At 55.0% G+C, this 17,378-nt stretch overlaps 1 protein-coding gene across 3 annotated transcripts in view; it reads left to right on the forward strand.

The window, feature by feature from the left end:
- The window catches only part of CAD (carbamoyl-phosphate synthetase 2, aspartate transcarbamylase, and dihydroorotase), a 55,855-nt gene that overhangs the window by 271 nt on the left and 38,206 nt on the right, over window positions 1-17,378 (forward strand). For 2 of the 3 annotated variants that reach the window (XM_075269358.1, XM_075269359.1), the window contains exons 2-35: window positions 1,205-1,344; window positions 1,953-2,082; window positions 2,165-2,307; window positions 2,388-2,529; window positions 3,880-4,051; window positions 4,434-4,619; window positions 4,710-4,822; window positions 4,962-5,110; window positions 5,233-5,364; window positions 5,447-5,680; window positions 5,952-6,173; window positions 7,884-8,072; window positions 8,153-8,277; window positions 8,356-8,489; window positions 8,693-8,805; window positions 8,890-9,137; window positions 9,234-9,480; window positions 9,657-9,755; window positions 10,065-10,289; window positions 10,369-10,551; window positions 10,652-10,870; window positions 10,957-11,124; window positions 11,209-11,391; window positions 11,661-11,765; window positions 11,845-12,090; window positions 12,173-12,254; window positions 12,558-12,724; window positions 12,801-12,965; window positions 13,106-13,237; window positions 13,309-13,510; window positions 13,720-13,910; window positions 16,167-16,307; window positions 16,380-16,475; window positions 16,645-16,786. In XM_075269358.1, coding sequence (XP_075125459.1) covers window positions 1,205-1,344; window positions 1,953-2,082; window positions 2,165-2,307; window positions 2,388-2,529; window positions 3,880-4,051; window positions 4,434-4,619; window positions 4,710-4,822; window positions 4,962-5,110; window positions 5,233-5,364; window positions 5,447-5,680; window positions 5,952-6,173; window positions 7,884-8,072; window positions 8,153-8,277; window positions 8,356-8,489; window positions 8,693-8,805; window positions 8,890-9,137; window positions 9,234-9,480; window positions 9,657-9,755; window positions 10,065-10,289; window positions 10,369-10,551; window positions 10,652-10,870; window positions 10,957-11,124; window positions 11,209-11,391; window positions 11,661-11,765; window positions 11,845-12,090; window positions 12,173-12,254; window positions 12,558-12,724; window positions 12,801-12,965; window positions 13,106-13,237; window positions 13,309-13,510; window positions 13,720-13,910; window positions 16,167-16,307; window positions 16,380-16,475; window positions 16,645-16,786 — 5,565 coding nt within the window. Of the gene's footprint in view, window positions 1-1,204; window positions 1,345-1,952; window positions 2,083-2,164; window positions 2,308-2,387; window positions 2,530-3,879; window positions 4,052-4,433; window positions 4,620-4,709; window positions 4,823-4,961; window positions 5,111-5,232; window positions 5,365-5,446; window positions 5,681-5,951; window positions 6,174-7,883; window positions 8,073-8,152; window positions 8,278-8,355; window positions 8,490-8,692; window positions 8,806-8,889; window positions 9,138-9,233; window positions 9,481-9,656; window positions 9,756-10,064; window positions 10,290-10,368; window positions 10,552-10,651; window positions 10,871-10,956; window positions 11,125-11,208; window positions 11,392-11,660; window positions 11,766-11,844; window positions 12,091-12,172; window positions 12,255-12,557; window positions 12,725-12,800; window positions 12,966-13,105; window positions 13,238-13,308; window positions 13,511-13,719; window positions 13,911-16,166; window positions 16,308-16,379; window positions 16,476-16,644; window positions 16,787-16,994; window positions 17,046-17,378 lie in introns of all 3 variants that reach the window. The other variant, XM_075269357.1, reaches the window with a different exon arrangement.

The following is a 17,378-nucleotide window of genomic DNA, read 5'->3' on the forward strand; positions in this document are numbered from 1 at the left end:
AATGGTTTGGGCTCCATGCTTGGCCCGCCTAGTGGTGGGTGACCTGTCACTGTAGATCCTGCTCCTCCGTGTGGGGTTGTCAGAAGGGTCGGTGTAGATCCTGCTCCTCCTTGTGGGGTTGTCAGAAGGGTCGGTGTAGATCCTGCTCCTCCTTGCAGAGTTGTCAGTTGCAGTCGGTGTAGATCCTGCTCCTCCTTGTGGAGTTGTCAGAAGGGTCGGTGTAGATTCTGCTCCTCCTTGCAGAGTTGTCAGTTGCATTCGGTGTAGATCCTGCTCCTCCGTGTGGAGTTGTCAGAAGGGTCGGTGTAGATTCTGCTCCTCCTTGCAGAGTTGTCAGTTGCAGTCGGTGTAGATCCTGCTCCTCCTTGTGGAGTTGTCAGAAGGGTTGGTGTAGATTTTGCTCCTCCTTGCAGAGTTGTCAGTTGCAGTCGGTGTAGATTCTGCTCCTCCGTGTGGAGTAGTCAGAAGGGTCTGTGTAGATTCTGCTCCTCCTTGCAGAGTTGTCAGTTGCAGTCGGTGTAGGTCCTGCTCCTCCGTATGGAGTTGTCAGAAGGGTCGGTGTAGATTCTTCTCCTCCTTGCGGAGTTGTCAGAAGGGTCGGTGTAGATTCTGCTCCTCCTTGCAGAGTTGTCAGAAGGGTCGGTGTAGATTCTGCTCCTCCTTGCAGAGTTGTCAGCTGCGGTTGGTGTAGATTCTGCTCTTCCTTGCAGAGTTGTCAGAAGGGTCGGTGTAGATTCTGCTCCTCCTTGCAGAGTTGTCAGCTGCAGTTGGTGTAGATTCTGCTCCTCCTTGCAGAGTTGTCAGCTGCAGTTGGTGTAGATTCTGCTCCTCCTTGCAGAGTTGTCAGCTGCGGTCAGTACTGGGACTTCATTATAATCTGGCTGAGGAATGTGGCGCGGTCGGTGTCGGGGAGGCCCCGGGCTGTGACTACATTATAAGCTGGTGCTGTCGGCCGCCCATCGGTTCCTTGTTCAGGGGCCATCATATAGAGCTAGGGCCACTTCAGTCTGCAGATTGGGAGGGGTACAGAGGGGCGGAGGTGGGGCCTTGCTGGCTCTGGGGATTCTGGTTGTCAGGACTATGATAAGTCTGACAGGGCCCACCCTGGGGCCAATGTATAGGAATTGGGGAGGGGGTGGCTGTTCCTGGTGAGGGGTGATCTGAGTGGGCGCCTGTGACCAGAGTGTCTTCTATTTGCTTGTAGTGTTCCAGACTGGCATGGTGGGGTACCCCGAGGCCCTGACCGATCCCTCCTACAAGTCTCAGATCCTGGTCCTCACCTACCCCCTGGTTGGTAACTATGGCATCCCGCAGGATGAGCAGGACGAGTATGGACTTAGTAAGGTAAGAGGACGCTGGGAGTGATGGCGGACATGGCAGGTACTGGGCACCATGGGTGCAATGTGACTCCTGGCATCAACTGGGTGATCACAGTAGCAAGATCAGCCCTTGGTGATCATGTCATCTACCCCAGGATTGGCCCCTGACATGATCTGCAGCTGGGTTGTGAGGGGTAGAGGAGGGAATTGGCCTCGCTGTAGTCCAGGTCGCACAAGGAGGGATTGGCCCCTGGTGTGATCCTGGTCGTCAGGAGGATGGGGGTCGGCCATTGGTGGCATCAGACTCTGGTGTCGTTTGGCTCATGTCTGGGTGGAGGGGTCCGCCCCTGCTGTGGTCTGGGTTATGATGATTATGGGTGAGGGGCTTTGGGTCATGTTGAGGGTATCAGACTCTGTTTTCCATATTGGGGCTGTGTCAGGTCACGGTGGGGTCAGGCCGATGCTTTATCTCCTTCTCCTGTCCTTGGCCTTGCGATTCCTTTTCTTGCCGCTCTCCTTGGTGCTGATCATGTGACTGGGGGTTGTTGTGTCTGCCGCTCGGCTCACTGCGGTGCTTGTATTCCCGCTGTCCGCCATGTTTGTTCCGTGTCACATGCTCTTGTCTCCCCACAGTGGTTTGAGTCCGCTCGGATCCACGCCGCTGGATTTATCGTGGGGGAATGTTCTGAGACGCCGAGTCACTGGAGCTGCGCCAAATCACTGGACCAATGGCTAAAAGAGCAAGGGATCCCTGGACTGCAAGGTATGAGTCTGGGGGAGTGGTGGCACTAGGTGATACCCCTCCTCCATCACCGTATACATACACCACATCTTTCCCTCGGCAGGGGTGGACACACGGGCCCTTACCAAGAAGATCCGAGAGAAGGGCACCATGCTGGGCAAGCTGATACCACAGGGCACCGGTGAGACACAAGTGCCATACGATGACCCCGGGAAGAGGAACCTGGTGCAGGAGGTGTCCCTAAAGGTGGGTGTAAGGGAGAGGGGTACATGTTGTGCCCTCTGTGCCATGTATGGACTTGTGTCCTCACTGCTGTGTCCCTGCAGGAACCCCGTGTGTTTAACCGTGGAGGTGCCGTGAAGATCGCCGCTCTAGACTGCGGCCTCAAGTACAATCAGATCCGCTGCCTGTGCCAGAGGGGCGCCGAAGTGACTGTACTGCCCTGGGACTCGCCCATCAACAGCACAGGTAACAATCCATTCACATAGACAAGTGATCCAGTGCGGGGAGTGTATAGTGCACCGCTGTATGGGCTCACACTGGGGTGAGGGGTGCACTCAGGAGCGTATACATATATACAAGGCTGTGCACACCACCTATACAGTGACTGCAGAGGGGATCATACGGGGTGTGTATACCTATATGCACATAGCTGTACACTCCTCATACGTCAGCAGTGGTTGGGGGTCATACGGGGTGTGTATACCTATATACACATAGCTGTACACTCCTCATACGCCAGCAGTGGTTGGGGGTCATACGGGGTGTGTATACCTATATACACATAGCTGTACACTCCTCATACGCCAGCAGTGGTTGGGGTCATACGGGGTGTGTATACCTATATACACGTAGCTGTACACTCCTCATACGTCAGCAGTGGTTGGGGTCATACGGGGTGTGTATACCTATATACACATAGCTGTACACTCCTCATACGCCAGCAGTGGTTGGGGGTCATACGGGGTGTGTATACCTATATACACGTAGCTGTACACTCCTCATACGTCAGCAGTGGTTGGGGTCATACGGGGTGTGTATACCTATATACACATAGCTGTACACTCCTCATACGTCAGCAGTGGTTGGGGGTCATACGGGGTGTGTATACCTATATACACGTAGCTGTACACTCCTCATACGCCAGCAGTGGTTGGGGGTCATACGGGGTGTGTATACCTATATACACATAGCTGTACACTCCTCATACGCCAGCAGTGGTCGCGGGTCATGCGGGGTGTGTATACATTTGCAGGTCCCTGCTGATCTCTGTCCTCCACGTCAGGGAACTGCACAGGGTGATGCGATTCATGTGCCAAGGTCGACGTACTATAAACCCAGGATCTGTGCCAGGTTCTCACCCTCCTTCTCCTCCTCCTCCTTGCTGGCAGCTGTGGACATTCCCTTTGCCCTATATCGTAGCGCTCCTGCCCGGCATGGAGGTGAGGGTACCTACTGGCAGCATGATCGTGACCTTCTCCCCATTTATTGTGACACCGGGGCCCCTGTTCCATCAACAGATGATGCAATAGTGGGGGCTCGGGTTCACATATTTCTGGTTAGTAATTGTTGAGCCTATGTAGGAGTCCATAATAAAACCTAACAGGGGAATGGGAGCCCACATGGCTGAGATGAGACCCCTTGTTTTGCTGCTCTTGGATGTGGATGATTTGGGAGTATGTACTACATCCCCCAGAGTGCAGTGCAGCAGGATATGTTCTACAGTGGACCTGCAGGGGGCAATATGTCCATGCTGCCCCTGTATCCCTTCTCTGGTGCAGCAGAGCTGGCTCAGTCATGTTCTTCTCTCTCCTGTAGAGTATGATGGCCTCTTCCTGAGTAATGGACCCGGAGACCCCGTGTACTGCCGCCAGTCCGTGTCTAACATCCAGCGCTTCATGGAGCACCAGAACCCAAAGCCCGTGTTTGGAATCTGCCTGGGGCACCAGATCCTCTCCCTGGTGATCGGCGCCAAGACCTACAAGATGAAGTAAGTGGAGCAGAATCGGTGTAAGAGGCCAGTCCATCACCAAACTGATAGGTGCAGTGCTAGGTGACGGCTCTCTGATCTGAGGTCGCTCCATTCCTGCACTCCTCATCCTTTGTGGTCTCTTCTGATCGCTCTTCTCGCTCTGACCTTTGGCATCTTCTTTCTTTTGTTTTTTTCTTTTTATCTCAATCTTTGTTCTGTTCTTCTCAGTCTTGTGTCCGTCCTCTGTGGTCTCTTCCACTCACTCTTTATTCTTGTTGCTCAGTCTTCTGCCTCCATTCTCCTTGTTCACCTTCTCTTACTCGCTGTCTTCTGAGGTCTCCTACACTCTCTCCATCCTCGGAGGTCTCTTTGCTCTCTCATGTGTCTGCTGTTCCTCTAGGTACGGGAATCGTGGTCACAACCAGCCATGTATACACGAGGACTCCCAGCGCTGCTACATCACCTCCCAGAACCATGGCTATGCTGTGGACCCCGCCACTCTCCCGGACGGCTGGTCACCACTTTTCACCAACGCCAACGACCAGTCCAACGAGGGAATCGTTCATAACTCCAAGCCGTTTTTCAGGTAGGTGGGGCTTGTTCTGGTGATGCCATATAGCGACCTTCACAGAATTGTGCTTTTTCCTGATGCCCGCCTCTTGCGCTCTCCTTCCAGCGTGCAGTTCCACCCAGAGCACCGCGCCGGGCCGATGGATCTCGTCTGTCTGTTTGATGTCTTTCTGGATACCGTACGTGACATGAAAGCTGGAAAGGCAGGACTTGGCACAGGTAAGTGGTGGCCCCTAGAGGAGAGGTCACATGACTGTATTGTAAGGCCTATAAACATTCATCCACACAGTCCATACGTGTCCGTGTCCATTGTGGACCGTGAAGTCATCTTAGATCCTCCATCTTGTTGTCTTCTTAGTGAGGGAACGTCTCAATCATGTCCTGACCTACAAAGACTCCCCAGATGTGTCTGAGCTGCAGAACGCCCGTCCACGGAAGGTGCTCATCTTGGGCTCCGGAGGGCTCTCAATTGGCCAGGCCGGAGAGTTTGACTACTCAGGTTCTCAGGTGAAGGCTGCTCATCTTAAAGGGATTCTCCATTGCTGAACGTGGCAGATGTAGCTGTGGAGGTGGGGTGTCCTGCTATGGTGGGTCAGGGGTCGTTTCCTAAAATGCTCTTTTCCATTTAGGCAATTAAAGCTTTGAAGGAGGAGAACATTCAGACTGTGCTCATTAACCCCAACATTGCCACCGTGCAGACCTCCAAGGGGCTGGCCGACAAGGTTTACTTCCTACCCATCACAGCAGAGTATGTGACTCAGGTAGGTCTGGCGGGCAGTGGCAGATATTGCTGGCGTGGACCTGTCCTCCATGTTCTCAATGTCTTTACCATTCACCCTCCAGGTGATTAAGAACGAGCGGCCGGACGGCATCCTGCTGACATTTGGTGGTCAGACGGCTCTGAACTGTGGTGTAGAGCTGACCAAGCGTGGTGTGCTGGAGAAGTACAGCGTGCGGGTGCTCGGGACCCCCGTCAGCTCCATAGAAATGACTGAGGACCGGAAGGTGTTTGTGGAGAAGATGGAGGAGATTGGAGAACACGTGGCTCCAAGTGAAGCCGCCTTCTCGCTAGAGCAGGTAAGGGGCCCGAGCCCTGTCTGTGGGGTCAGCTGAGATCCTACTACAGCTCCCATCATGCTTCACTGCAGACCCTGAATCAGCAGGTAGGAGCACTACACTGAGACTACCGCACTGTACTACATCTCCCAGCATGCACCACAGTAGGACATGCTTTATGCAGACACAGATCCAGCAGGAAGTAACACTACATCTCCCAGCACCCCCCCAACACTACAGGTCCTTCACTATGTGGTCTATGTTTACCTTCTCCCCTATTTCTCCCTCACAGGCTCAGGCTGCTGCCGATCGCCTCGGGTATCCGGTGTTGGTGCGCTCTGCCTATGCATTGGGTGGATTGGGGTCTGGATTTGCCAACTCAAAGGAGGAGCTGACAGCGCTGGTGTGTCAGGCATTTGCACACACCACTCAGGTGCTGGTGGATAAATCTCTGAAGGGCTGGAAGGAGATCGAGTACGAAGTGGTGCGGGACGCGTACAACAACTGCGTGACGGTGAGTATGTGACAGTGGGAATACAGAATGTTCTGTATTGTATTTGTAGCAGACCCTGTACTGTACTAATAATGGGGGTATGGCGCAGCCCCTATACTGTACTCCTAGTAGGGAAGGGGGGGTGATGCAGCCTCTGTACTGTACTAATAATGGGGGTATGACGCAGCCCCTATACTGTACTCCTAGTAGGGAAGAGGGTGTGTGATGCAGCCCCTGTACTGTACTAATAATGGGGGTTTGACGCAGCCCCTATAATGCACTCCTAGTAGGGAAGAGGGTGTGTGATGCAGCCCCTGTACTGTACTAATAATGGGGGTTTGACGCAGCCCCTATACTGCACTCCTAGTAGGGAAGGGGGGGTGTGATGCAGCCCCTGTACTGTACTAATAGTGGAGGTATGACGCAGCCCCTATACTGTACTCCTAGTAGGGAAAGGGGGGGTTGTGATGCAGCCCCTGTACTGTACTAATAATGGGGGTACGACGCAGCCCCTATACTGTACTCCTAGTAGGGAAGGGGGGGTGTGATGCAGCCCCTGTACAGTACTAATAATGGGGGTATGACGCAGTCCCTATACTGTACTCCTAGTAGGGAAGGGGGGGGGGTGATGCAGCCCCTGTACTGTACTAATAATGGGGGTATGACGCAGCCCCTATACTGTACTCCTAGTAGGGAAGGGGGGGTGTGATGCAGCCCCTGTACTGTACTAATAATGGGGGTACGACGCAGCCCCTATACTGTACTCCTAGTAGGGAAGGGGGGGGGTGATGCAGCCCCTGTACTGTACTAATAATGGGGGTACGACGCAGCCCCTATACTGTACTCCTAGTAGGGAAGGGGGTGTGTGATGCAGCCCCTGTACTGTACTAATAATGGGGGTATGACGCAGCCCCTATACTGTACTCCTAGTAGGGAAGAGGGTGTGTGATGCAGCCCCTGTACTGTACTAATAATGGGGGTTTGACGCAGCCCCTATACTGTACTCCTAGTAGGGAAGGGGGTGTGTGATGCAGCCCCTGTACTGTACTAATAGTGGAGGTATGACGCAGCCCCTATACTGTACTCCTAGTAGGGAAAGGGGGGGTTGTGATGCAGCCCCTGTACTGTACTAATAATGGGGGTACGACGCAGCCCCTATACTGTACTCCTAGTAGGGAAGGGGGGGTGTGATGCAGCCCCTGTACAGTACTAATAATGGGGGTATGACGCAGTCCCTATACTGTACTCCTAGTAGGGAAGGGGGGGGGGGGTGATGCAGCCCCTGTACTGTACTAATAATGGGGGTATGACGCAGCCCCTATACTGTACTCCTAGTAGGGAAGGGGGGGTGTGATGCAGCCCCTGTACTGTACTAATAATGGGGGTACGACGCAGCCCCTATACTGTACTCCTAGTAGGGAAGGGGGGGTGTGATGCAGCCCCTGTACTGTACTAATAATGGGGGTACGACGCAGCCCCTATACTGTACTCCTAGTAGGGAAGGGGGTGTGTGATGCAGCCCCTGTACTGTACTAATAATGGGGGTATGACGCAGCCCCTATACTGTACTCCTAGTAGGGAAGGGGGGGGGTGATGCAGCCCCTGTACTGTACTAATATTGGGGGTATGACACAGCCCCTATACTGTACTCCTAGTGGGGAGGGGGGGGCCTGATTCCGCTCCTGTACTGTACTCGTAACCACTATATGAATGACCTCACCGCCCCTGCAGGTGTGCAACATGGAGAATGTGGACCCGTTAGGCATACACACGGGAGAGTCCATCGTGGTGGCTCCTAGCCAAACCCTGAACGACCGAGAATACAACCTTCTGCGGAATACCGCCATAAAGGTGATCCAGCACCTGGGGATTGTGGGAGAATGTAACATCCAGTACGCTCTGAACCCAGAGTCTGAGCAGGTGAGTGTCACATGAGGGAGAGTGATCTGGTAGAGATGCAGGTCAGAGGCCGCCATGTCATACATGTGCTCTCTCTGCAGTATTACATCATCGAGGTGAACGCTCGGCTCTCTCGCAGCTCCGCCCTGGCAAGTAAGGCGACTGGTTATCCCCTGGCGTATGTGGCAGCTAAGCTGGCGCTGGGCATCCCACTGCCGGTTCTCAGGTGTGGAAGGATTGGAGTCTGGTATTTGCTGCTCATGTGGTGAGATGGATATTCATCAGTGACCTCTCTCCTCCCTAGGAACTCTGTCACTAACTCCACCACCGCCAACTTCGAGCCTAGCCTGGATTACTGTGTGGTGAAGGTGCCACGATGGGATCTCAGCAAGTTCCTGCGGGTCAGCACCAAGATTGGCAGCTCCATGAAGAGTGTGGGTGAGTGCACAGGAGCCCCCTGCTGGCAAACCTCCTGTCCTACTTCCCTGATACACTGTAACAAGTCTTCAGAATGATTGGGTCGGGCTTTATCCTGAGGCGGGCGAAGTTGAAAAGTTGGCGGTTGAGTTGTCGTCATATCTGGTAGTAGATGAGGGGGGATTATTGGGGCTGTGAGATGACCATGACCTCTGCCCTATCAGGAGAAGTCATGTCAGTGGGTCGGAACTTCGAGGAGGCGTTCCAGAAGGCGTTGCGCATGGTGGACGAGAACTGTGTGGGATTTGATCACACCATAAAGTCTGTGTCTGATGAGGTGAGACGGGGAACAAGGCGATGTGTAGTCGTAGTCAGTGCCAAGTAAGTGATGCAGGATTATTAAATGTTGTTTTCTGCCCAGGAATTGGCCACTCCCACCGACAAGCGGATCTTTGTGCTGGCAGCCGCCCTGCGTGCTGGGTACACCATTGAACGCCTCTACAATCTGACCAAGATTGACCGCTGGTTCCTGCACAAGATGAAGAACATCACAGACCACCTGGCCACACTAGAGTCCTACCAGAATGAGAGCGCCTTGCCATGTAGTGTCCTCCAACGTGCCAAACAGCTGGGCTTCTCTGACAAGCAGATTGCTCAGGCTGTGCAGAGGTGAGACCCCCCCTACCCCAGTCGGTGACTCCTCTTCCCAGCCCTTCGTCATGTCCTCTGTTAGGGCCAGACGTAAACTCCCTGGTTCTCCTGCAGCACAGAGTTGGCTGTCCGGAAGATGCGCCATGAGCTGAAGATTCTGCCGCAGGTGAAGCAGATCGACACGGTGGCTGCAGAGTGGCCGGCGCAGACCAACTACCTGTACCTGACCTACAATGGCACCCAGCACGACCTGGAATTCCAGGAGCCACATGTCATGGTGATAGGATCCGGCGTGTACCGTATCGGCAGCAGTGTGGAGTTTGACTGGTGTGCGGTGGGCTGCATACAAGAACTGCGCAAGGTGAGGGGCTGCTACCAGAGAATTGTAGCTGCAAAGCAAAACCAGGCCAGAGACTGCTCAGCACATCCATACACTGCGACATCTATATGTACTGTGCTGCAGCTCACACTGGACTTATACTCTAGTCACCTCCAGAGCTGCAGACATATCCTCATTCCCGTTCTTCCTCCTCACAGATGGGCTACAAGACAATCATGGTGAATTATAACCCGGAGACTGTCAGCACCGACTACGACATGTGTGACCGCCTCTACTTCGATGAGATTTCCTTTGAGGTCAGTTCTTTTGAATGAAGACTTGGTATAAGAAGGAAGATGGCCGCCTAGTGGGCTCTGGTTAGGGGATCATTGGGGGCCAATCAATGGGGTGGGAATTGCCACAACAAGGGACACTTGGTGAAGTTGTGGGGTGGGCATCATTGGGTCCACACCTCTGGCGCTGTAGTGTAGGGACTAGTGGGTGGCCTTTTACTTGGGCCTATGGTGTAGGGTGGAGTGGGGAAGGGGGCGGCATTTTTTAGGGGCTATAGTGGATCAGCGGAGGGGGGCCATTCTCTTGGTCACTATGTTATCTTTGTGCCACAGGTGGTGATGGACATCTACGAGCTGGAGAACCCTGAAGGGATCATCCTGTCCATGGGGGGGCAGCTCCCCAATAACATCGCCATGGCCCTGCACCGCCAGCAGTGTCGTGTTTTGGGAACATCCCCCGAGGACATAGACTCCGCTGAAAACCGCTTCAAGTTCTCGCGTATGCTGGACACCATCGGGATCAGTCAGCCACAGTGGAAGGAGCTCTCAGACACACAGGTGAGGTGACATTTTGGGGGATGTGGTAACGTCCTGGTAACCCCATTGTTTCTGACCTTCTATCTTCTTCCATCTCCAGTCTGCGCTGCAGTTCTGTAACACGGTCGGATACCCCTGTGTGGTGCGGCCGTCTTACGTCCTGAGCGGCGCCGCCATGAATGTGGCTTATTCCGATGAAGATCTTGAGAAGTTCCTCTCCAGCGCTGTGGCCGTGTCTAAGGAGCATCCGGTGGTCATCTCAAAGTTCATCCAGGAAGCCAAGGTTGGTGTGGTCAGGTCCGGAGGAAGGACAAAGTTACATCTTGTGATGTCTCTCCTCCCAGCTGATAATCTCACTCACTGACCGTATCATCTGTCACCAGGAGATTGACGTGGACGCCGTGGCCTGTGATGGGGTGGTGATCGCAGTGGCCATTTCTGAACACGTGGAGAATGCAGGGGTACACTCTGGAGATGCCACGCTGGTCACCCCTGCCCAGGACATCACCCCCAAAACTCTGGAGAGGATCAAGGCCATTGTGCACTCAGTGGGGATGGAGCTCCAGGTGACTGGGCCCTTCAACCTACAGCTCATTGCCAAGGTAAAAACACGCGTCACATGACCTGCTGCCTCGCATCATGGAAGATGTTGTGTTTTTCTTCGTCCTCACATGAGATCTCTCCACAGGACGATCAGCTGAAGGTGATCGAGTGCAATGTCCGGGTCTCTCGATCTTTCCCCTTCGTCTCCAAAACACTTGGCGTAGATTTGGTGGCCCTGGCCACACAAGTCATCATGGGCGAGGAGGTGGCGCCGGTGGGACTTATGAATGGTACAGGAATTGTGGGAGTGAAGGTTAGTGGCGGTGTCCTTACCTCCTGACCTCTGACCCGCTCATCCACCATCACTTACCTCACGTCTGACCTTGGTTCTTCTCAGGTGCCGCAGTTCTCCTTCTCCCGTCTGGCTGGAGCTGACGTTGTCCTCGGGGTGGAGATGACCAGCACGGGGGAGGTCGCCTGCTTCGGGGAGAACCGCTATGAGGCGTATCTGAAGGCCATGCTGAGCACCGGCTTCAAGATCCCCCAGAACAACATCCTGCTGACCATTGGGAGCTATAAGGTGAGAGTGGGGTGGGGTCTCTAGTAATACCCCACATATGTACCCCTACTACACTGACTGGTGAGTGTGCTGTCACCGTGTACCGGCCTCTGAAATTTCTTAATCTAGACTAGTTCTGTTGGGATTTTTGGTTTCTGTCGTGTCTTATAATCCAGTCACATCCAAAGCTGCAGCTGCAGATCTCAGGGCAGCAGTACAGAGATGTGGGCTCCTGCAGCTCTGGATGTGATTGGAGTTGGTCACTGACTGTTGGGCTGTCTGTCTTGCAGAATAAGAGCGAGCTCCTGCCCACGGTGCGGACCCTGGAGAGCCTGGGATACAGCCTGTACGCCAGCGTGGGCACCGCGGACTTCTACACGGAGCATGGCATCAAGGTAATGCCCTTAAACCCATAGCCACGCCCCCTGTCAGGGACATAGTGGTCCTGTATAACGGCCACCATCTTGTCTGCAGGTGAAGGCCATGGATTGGCCCTTTGAGGAGGTGGACAGTGACGGCTCCCTGAAGGAGAAGCAGCGCAGCATCATGGACCATCTCTCCGAGAACCATTTTGACCTGGTCATCAACCTCTCCATGAGGAACTCTGGGGGGCGCAGGCTTTCCTCCTTTGTAACCCGTGGGTACCGTACCCGCCGTCTGGCTGTGGACTACTCTGTGCCCCTCATCATTGACATCAAATGTACCAAGTTGTTTGTGGAGGTGAGGAGGTGGTGGGGGGCGCAGGGACAGCTCGGTGCTGGTGTAGTGTCAGGATGATACTCCATATCTTCTTCTCCCTTAGGCTCTGCGACTAATCAGAGCGGCTCCTCCTGTGAAGACCCATGTGGACTGTATGACCTCCCAGAAGCTCATCCGTCTGCCAGGTGAAGGGCCGGGGGAGATCAGACAACTGGATCCTTGTGGGAGTGGTGCGGGGCATGGGATCTGAGGGCTGTTAATTTGGTGGAGATGTAGGGACTTGGATGACTCGAGCGGTGCAATGGTGGATAGGGTGGGAGGTTAGAGGGGTGCAGGGGTTGTGTGGGGGTTCAGAGGGGAGTGGTGCAGAGGTGGTGGTGCAGGAGACGAGAGGGGTGCAGGGGTGGCAGAATAGGACATCATCAGACAGAGCAGAGCTTTCTGGATGCCATTGTCCTCCTGTTTTATTTTGGGTTCTCTTTGCTCAGGTCTGATTGACGTCCACGTCCACCTGCGGGAGCCGGGAGCCACACACAAGGAAGACTTCTCCTCCGGGACGGCGGCGGCACTGGCTGGCGGTGTGACCATGGTGTGCGCCATGCCCAATACCAGTCCTGCCATCACAGACGCTGACACCTTCTCGATGGCACAGAAGGTTAGTAACGTCAGTAGGTCCTGAAGTGTCCGGGCGCTGGTGCTCAGCTCTGTTAACCCTTAGTTTTTCCCCTCAGTTGGCAGAAGCCGGTGCCCGCTGTGACTATGCCCTGTTTCTTGGTGCTTGTTCAGAAAATGCCGGTTCCCTCACCCCCATTGCCAGTTCGGCGGCTGGATTGAAGATGTATCTGAACGATACGTACTCGCAGCTAAAGATGGACAACGTGTCCCTGTGGATGGAGGTGAGTGCCACTTGAAGGGGGGCATTAGAAACTGGTATCCTGGTGCCAGCTGGTCTGTGTCTCGGGGTATTTCTGGCCCCCACTGCCGTTCCAGATGGTCGCTGCCTCCATTTTTTACTTTCTCCCCCCTCTGTTTTCAGCATTTTGAGAAGTGGCCGGCTCACTTGCCCATCGTGGCTCATGCTGAGAACCAGACGGTTGCCGCCATCTTGATGGTAGCGCAGTTGTACAAGCGTTCGGTGCACATCTGCCATGTGGCCAAGAAGGAGGAGGTGAGTTCCTGTCCTGTCTTATGTGAATATCCTTGTAAGACCCCCCACTCATCAGCTGATGTCTCCCCCAGATCCTCATCATCAAGGCCGCCAAGCAGAGGGGTATCCGTGTGACCTGTGAGGTGGCTCCTCATCACCTGTTCTTATGTCTGGATGACCTGGATCGGCTGGGTCAGAAGCGGGGTCAGGTGCGCCCCATGCTGGGCACCAGAGAAGACCTGCAGGCTCTGTGGGACAACCTGGATGCTATTGATTGCTTTGCCACTGATCATGGTGAGAACAACCCTGGTGTTTGTAACAGCCCCCCGCCCTCCCCCATATGCTCTGGGGTAACCTGTGGTTCTCTCTCTGCCCTCCCCTATGGGCTCTGGGGTAACCTGTGGTTCTCTCTCTGCCCTCCCCTATGGGCTCTGGGGTAACCTGTGGTTCTCTCTGCCCTCCCCTATAGACTCTGGGGTAACCTGTGGTTTCTCTGCTCACAGCCCCTCACTCTGTAGAGGAGAAGGAAAGTCCTAACCCCCCTCCTGGTTACCCGGGCCTGGAGACCATGCTGCCTCTGCTACTGACTGCAGTCAGTGAGGGACGCCTGACCATCGATGACATCATCAAAAGGCTCTATGAGAACCCCCGAAAAATCTTCTCCCTCCCAGTGCAGGAGAACACGTACATAGAGGTGAGAGCCCACTGTCACCTACCAGTCCCTGCTTCACTACTCCTGTCCTCTGATCCCCTGCTGTGCTATTTGCTTTCTACCCGCCGTTCCTCGCTGTATGTCGTCTCGCTCTCCCCTGATAAGCCTCGCTGTCTGTCTTGTTGCCTCCCGTTCCTCGCTGTCTGTCGTCTCGGCCCCCGCTGTCATTGTCTCGCTCTCCCCTGTGGCTCCTCACTGTCTGTCTCGTTGCCTCCCGCTCCTCGCTGTATGTCGTCTCGGCCCCCGCTGTCATTGTCTCGCTCTCCCCTGTGGCTCCTCACTGTCTGTCTTGTTGCCTCCCGCTCCTCGCTGTATGTCGTCTCGGCCCCCGCTGTCAGTTGTCTCGCTCTCCCCTGATGATCCTCGCTGTCTGTCTTGTTGCCTCCCGTTCCTCGCTGTCTGTCGTCTCGGCCCCCACTGTCAGTTGTCTCGCTCTCCCCTGTGGCTCCTCACTGTCTGTCTTGTTGCCTCCCGTTCCTCGCTGTCTGTCTTGTTGCCTCCCGTTCCTCGCTGTCTGTCTTGTTGCCTCCCGTTCCTCGCTGTCTGTCTTGTTGCCTCCCGTTCCTCGCTGTCTGTCTTGTTGCCTCCCGTTCCTCGCTGTCTGTCTTGTTGCCTCCCGTTCCTCGCTGTCTGTCTTGTTGCCTCCCGTTCCTCGCTGTATGTCGTCTCGCTCTCCCCTGATGAGCCTCGCTGTCTGTCTTGTTGCCTCCCGTTCCTCGCTGTCTGTCTTGTTGCCTCCCGTTCCTCGCTGTCTGTCTTGTTGTCTCCCGTTCCTCGCTGTCTGTCGTCTCGGCCCCCACTGTCAGTTGTCTCGCTCTCCCCTGTGGCTCCTCACTGTCTGTCTTGTTGCCTCCCGTTCCACGCTGTCTGTCTTGTTGCCTCCCGTTCCTCGCTGTCTGTCTTGTTGCCTCCCGTTCCTCGCTGTCTGTCGTCTCGGCCCCCGCTGTCAGTTGTCTCGCTCTCCCCTGATGATCCTCGCTGTCTGTCTTGTTGCCTCCCGTTCCTCGCTGTCTGTCTTGTTGCCTCCCGTTCCTCGCTGTCTGTCTTGTTGCCTCCCGTTCCTCGCTGTCTGTCGTCTCGGCCCCCGCTGTCAGTTGTCTCGCTCTCCCCTGATGATCCTCGCTGTCTGTCTTGTTGCCTCCCGTTCCTCGCTGTCTGTCGTCTCGGCCCCCACTGTCATTGTCTCGCTCTCCCCTGTGGCTCCTCACTGTCTGTCTTGTTGCCTCCCGCTCCTCGCTGTATGTCGTCTCGGCCCCCGCTGTCAGTTGTCTCGCTCTCCCCTGATGATCCTCGCTGTCTGTCTTGTTGCCTCCCGTTCCTCGCTGTCTGTCGTCTCGGCCCCCGCTGTCAGTTGTCTCGCTCTCCCCTGATGATCCTCGCTGTCTGTCTTGTTGCCTCCCGTTCCTCGCTGTCTGTCGTCTCGGCCCCCACTGTCATTGTCTCGCTCTCCCCTGTGGCTCCTCACTGTCTGTCTTGTTGCCTCCCGCTCCTCGCTGTATGTCGTCTCGGCCCCCGCTGTCAGTTGTCTCGCTCTCCCCTGATGATCCTCGCTGTCTGTCTTGTTGCCTCCCGTTCCTCGCTGTCTGTCGTTTCGGCCCCCGCTGTCAGTTGTCTCGCTCTCCCCTGATGATTTTCGCTGTCTGTCTTGTTGCCTCCCGTTCCTCGCTGTCTGTCTTGTTGCCTCCCGTTCCTCGCTGTCTGTCTTGTTGCCTCCCGTTCCTCGCTGTCTGTCTTGTTGCCTCCCGTTCCTCGCTGTCTGTCTTGTTGCCTCCCGTTCCTCGCTGTCTGTCTTGTTGCCTCCCGTTCCTCGCTGTCTGTCTTGTTGCCTCCCGTTCCTCGCTGTCTGTCGTCTCGGCCCCCACTGTCAGTTGTCTCGCTCTCCCCTGTGGCTCCTCGCTGTCTGTCTTGTTTCCTCCCGTTCCTCGCTGTCTGTCGTCTCGGCCCCCACTGTCAGTCGTCTCGCTCTCCCCTGTGGCTCCTCACTGTCTGTCTTGTTGCCTCCCGTTCCTCGCTGTCTGTCGTCTCGGCCCCCACTGTCAGTCGTCTCGCTCTCCCCTGTGGCTCCTCACTGTCTGTCTTGTTGCCTCCCGTTCCTCGCTGTCTGTCGTCTCGGCCCCCACTGTCAGTCGTCTCGCTCTCCCCTGTGGCTCCTCACTGTCTGTCTTGTTGCCTCCCGCTCCTCACTGTCTTTCATCTCGGCCCCCGCCACTCCTCACCATGTCTCCTCCCCTCCCTCAGGTGGATCTAGAGCAGGAGTGGATCGTTCCACAGTCCATGCAGTTCACCAAGTCTAAGTGGACCCCATTTGAAGGCATGAAGCTGAAGGGCGCAGTGCGCAGGGTGGTCCTGCGTGGAGAGGTTGCCTATATAGATGGCCAGGTACCAGGACATACAACCCCCATCATCCCCTCTGCCAGACTCCCCGCACTGTTCTCACTGTCTGTCTCATAGGTCCTAGTACCTGCTGGATATGGTCAAGATGTCAGAAAATGGGCTCCACCCCTAGTCGCAACCACACCCCCAGCACCCCCAAAAGAGGCCATAAAGGTAAGTGAAGGGGGTGGGGTTAGAATAAAGGCTACATAACTGCATAGGTGATCACTAAGGAGTGGCCATATATGCTAATGATCTGTTAAGCCACTCCCCAGGTCCTATTTGACTCTTTAAGGGGCATCGCACCCCTTTGTTGTCCTCATATGTCTCTTTATCTTCTCAGACTCCAGAGCGTCACCGCCCTGTCATGCATAGTGATACAGTCCGCAGCCGCGCTCCCAGCCCCCGCAGAACCGGTCCCACCGGAGACGCCCGCTTCCATCTGCCCCCCAGAATCCATCGCTCCTCTGATCCCGGGTTACCAGGTGAGTCTGATGTGTTTGTCTCAGCTGTGTGAGCAGGACCAGGTCAGTGACAGCAAGCAGAGGTCTTATAATCTCTCATTATACTGCTCGGTATATGCCCCGCCCATCTGACTACAGACCTGACAGCAGTGATAGGGCGGGAGGAGGAGGTGACTGCTACACACAGTCATGTGACACCCTCATTGTTAACCCTTTATCACTGTATCAGTAATCAGGAGGACGTCCGTGTCTCTGCACCGGGGAAGCAGCGCCAGGAGCGGTAACTCTACAGGGGGAGGGGCCAGAATCAATGGGGAGGGGGATAAATTCTGTCAATCATCTGATTATCAACAATCACATCAGTAATCAACCAATCATATGGGGCGCTGCCTCACTGCTGGGGGAGGGGCCAATATAGAGCCCGCCCCTTCTCTGTGTTGGTGATTTACACAGTGATGTCAGTGATTGACCCCCAACTAACCGCATATAGAAGAATGATACTCCAGTCACATCCAGAGCTGCAATGACATCACTGCTTGTACTCTTATCACTTCCAGGGCTACAATGATATCACTACTTATAATCCTGCTCACATCCAGAGCTTAAGTGACAT

Source organism: Leptodactylus fuscus, chromosome 3, assembly GCF_031893055.1.
Source record: "Leptodactylus fuscus isolate aLepFus1 chromosome 3, aLepFus1.hap2, whole genome shotgun sequence".
Lineage (NCBI taxonomy): Eukaryota > Metazoa > Chordata > Amphibia > Anura > Leptodactylidae > Leptodactylus > Leptodactylus fuscus.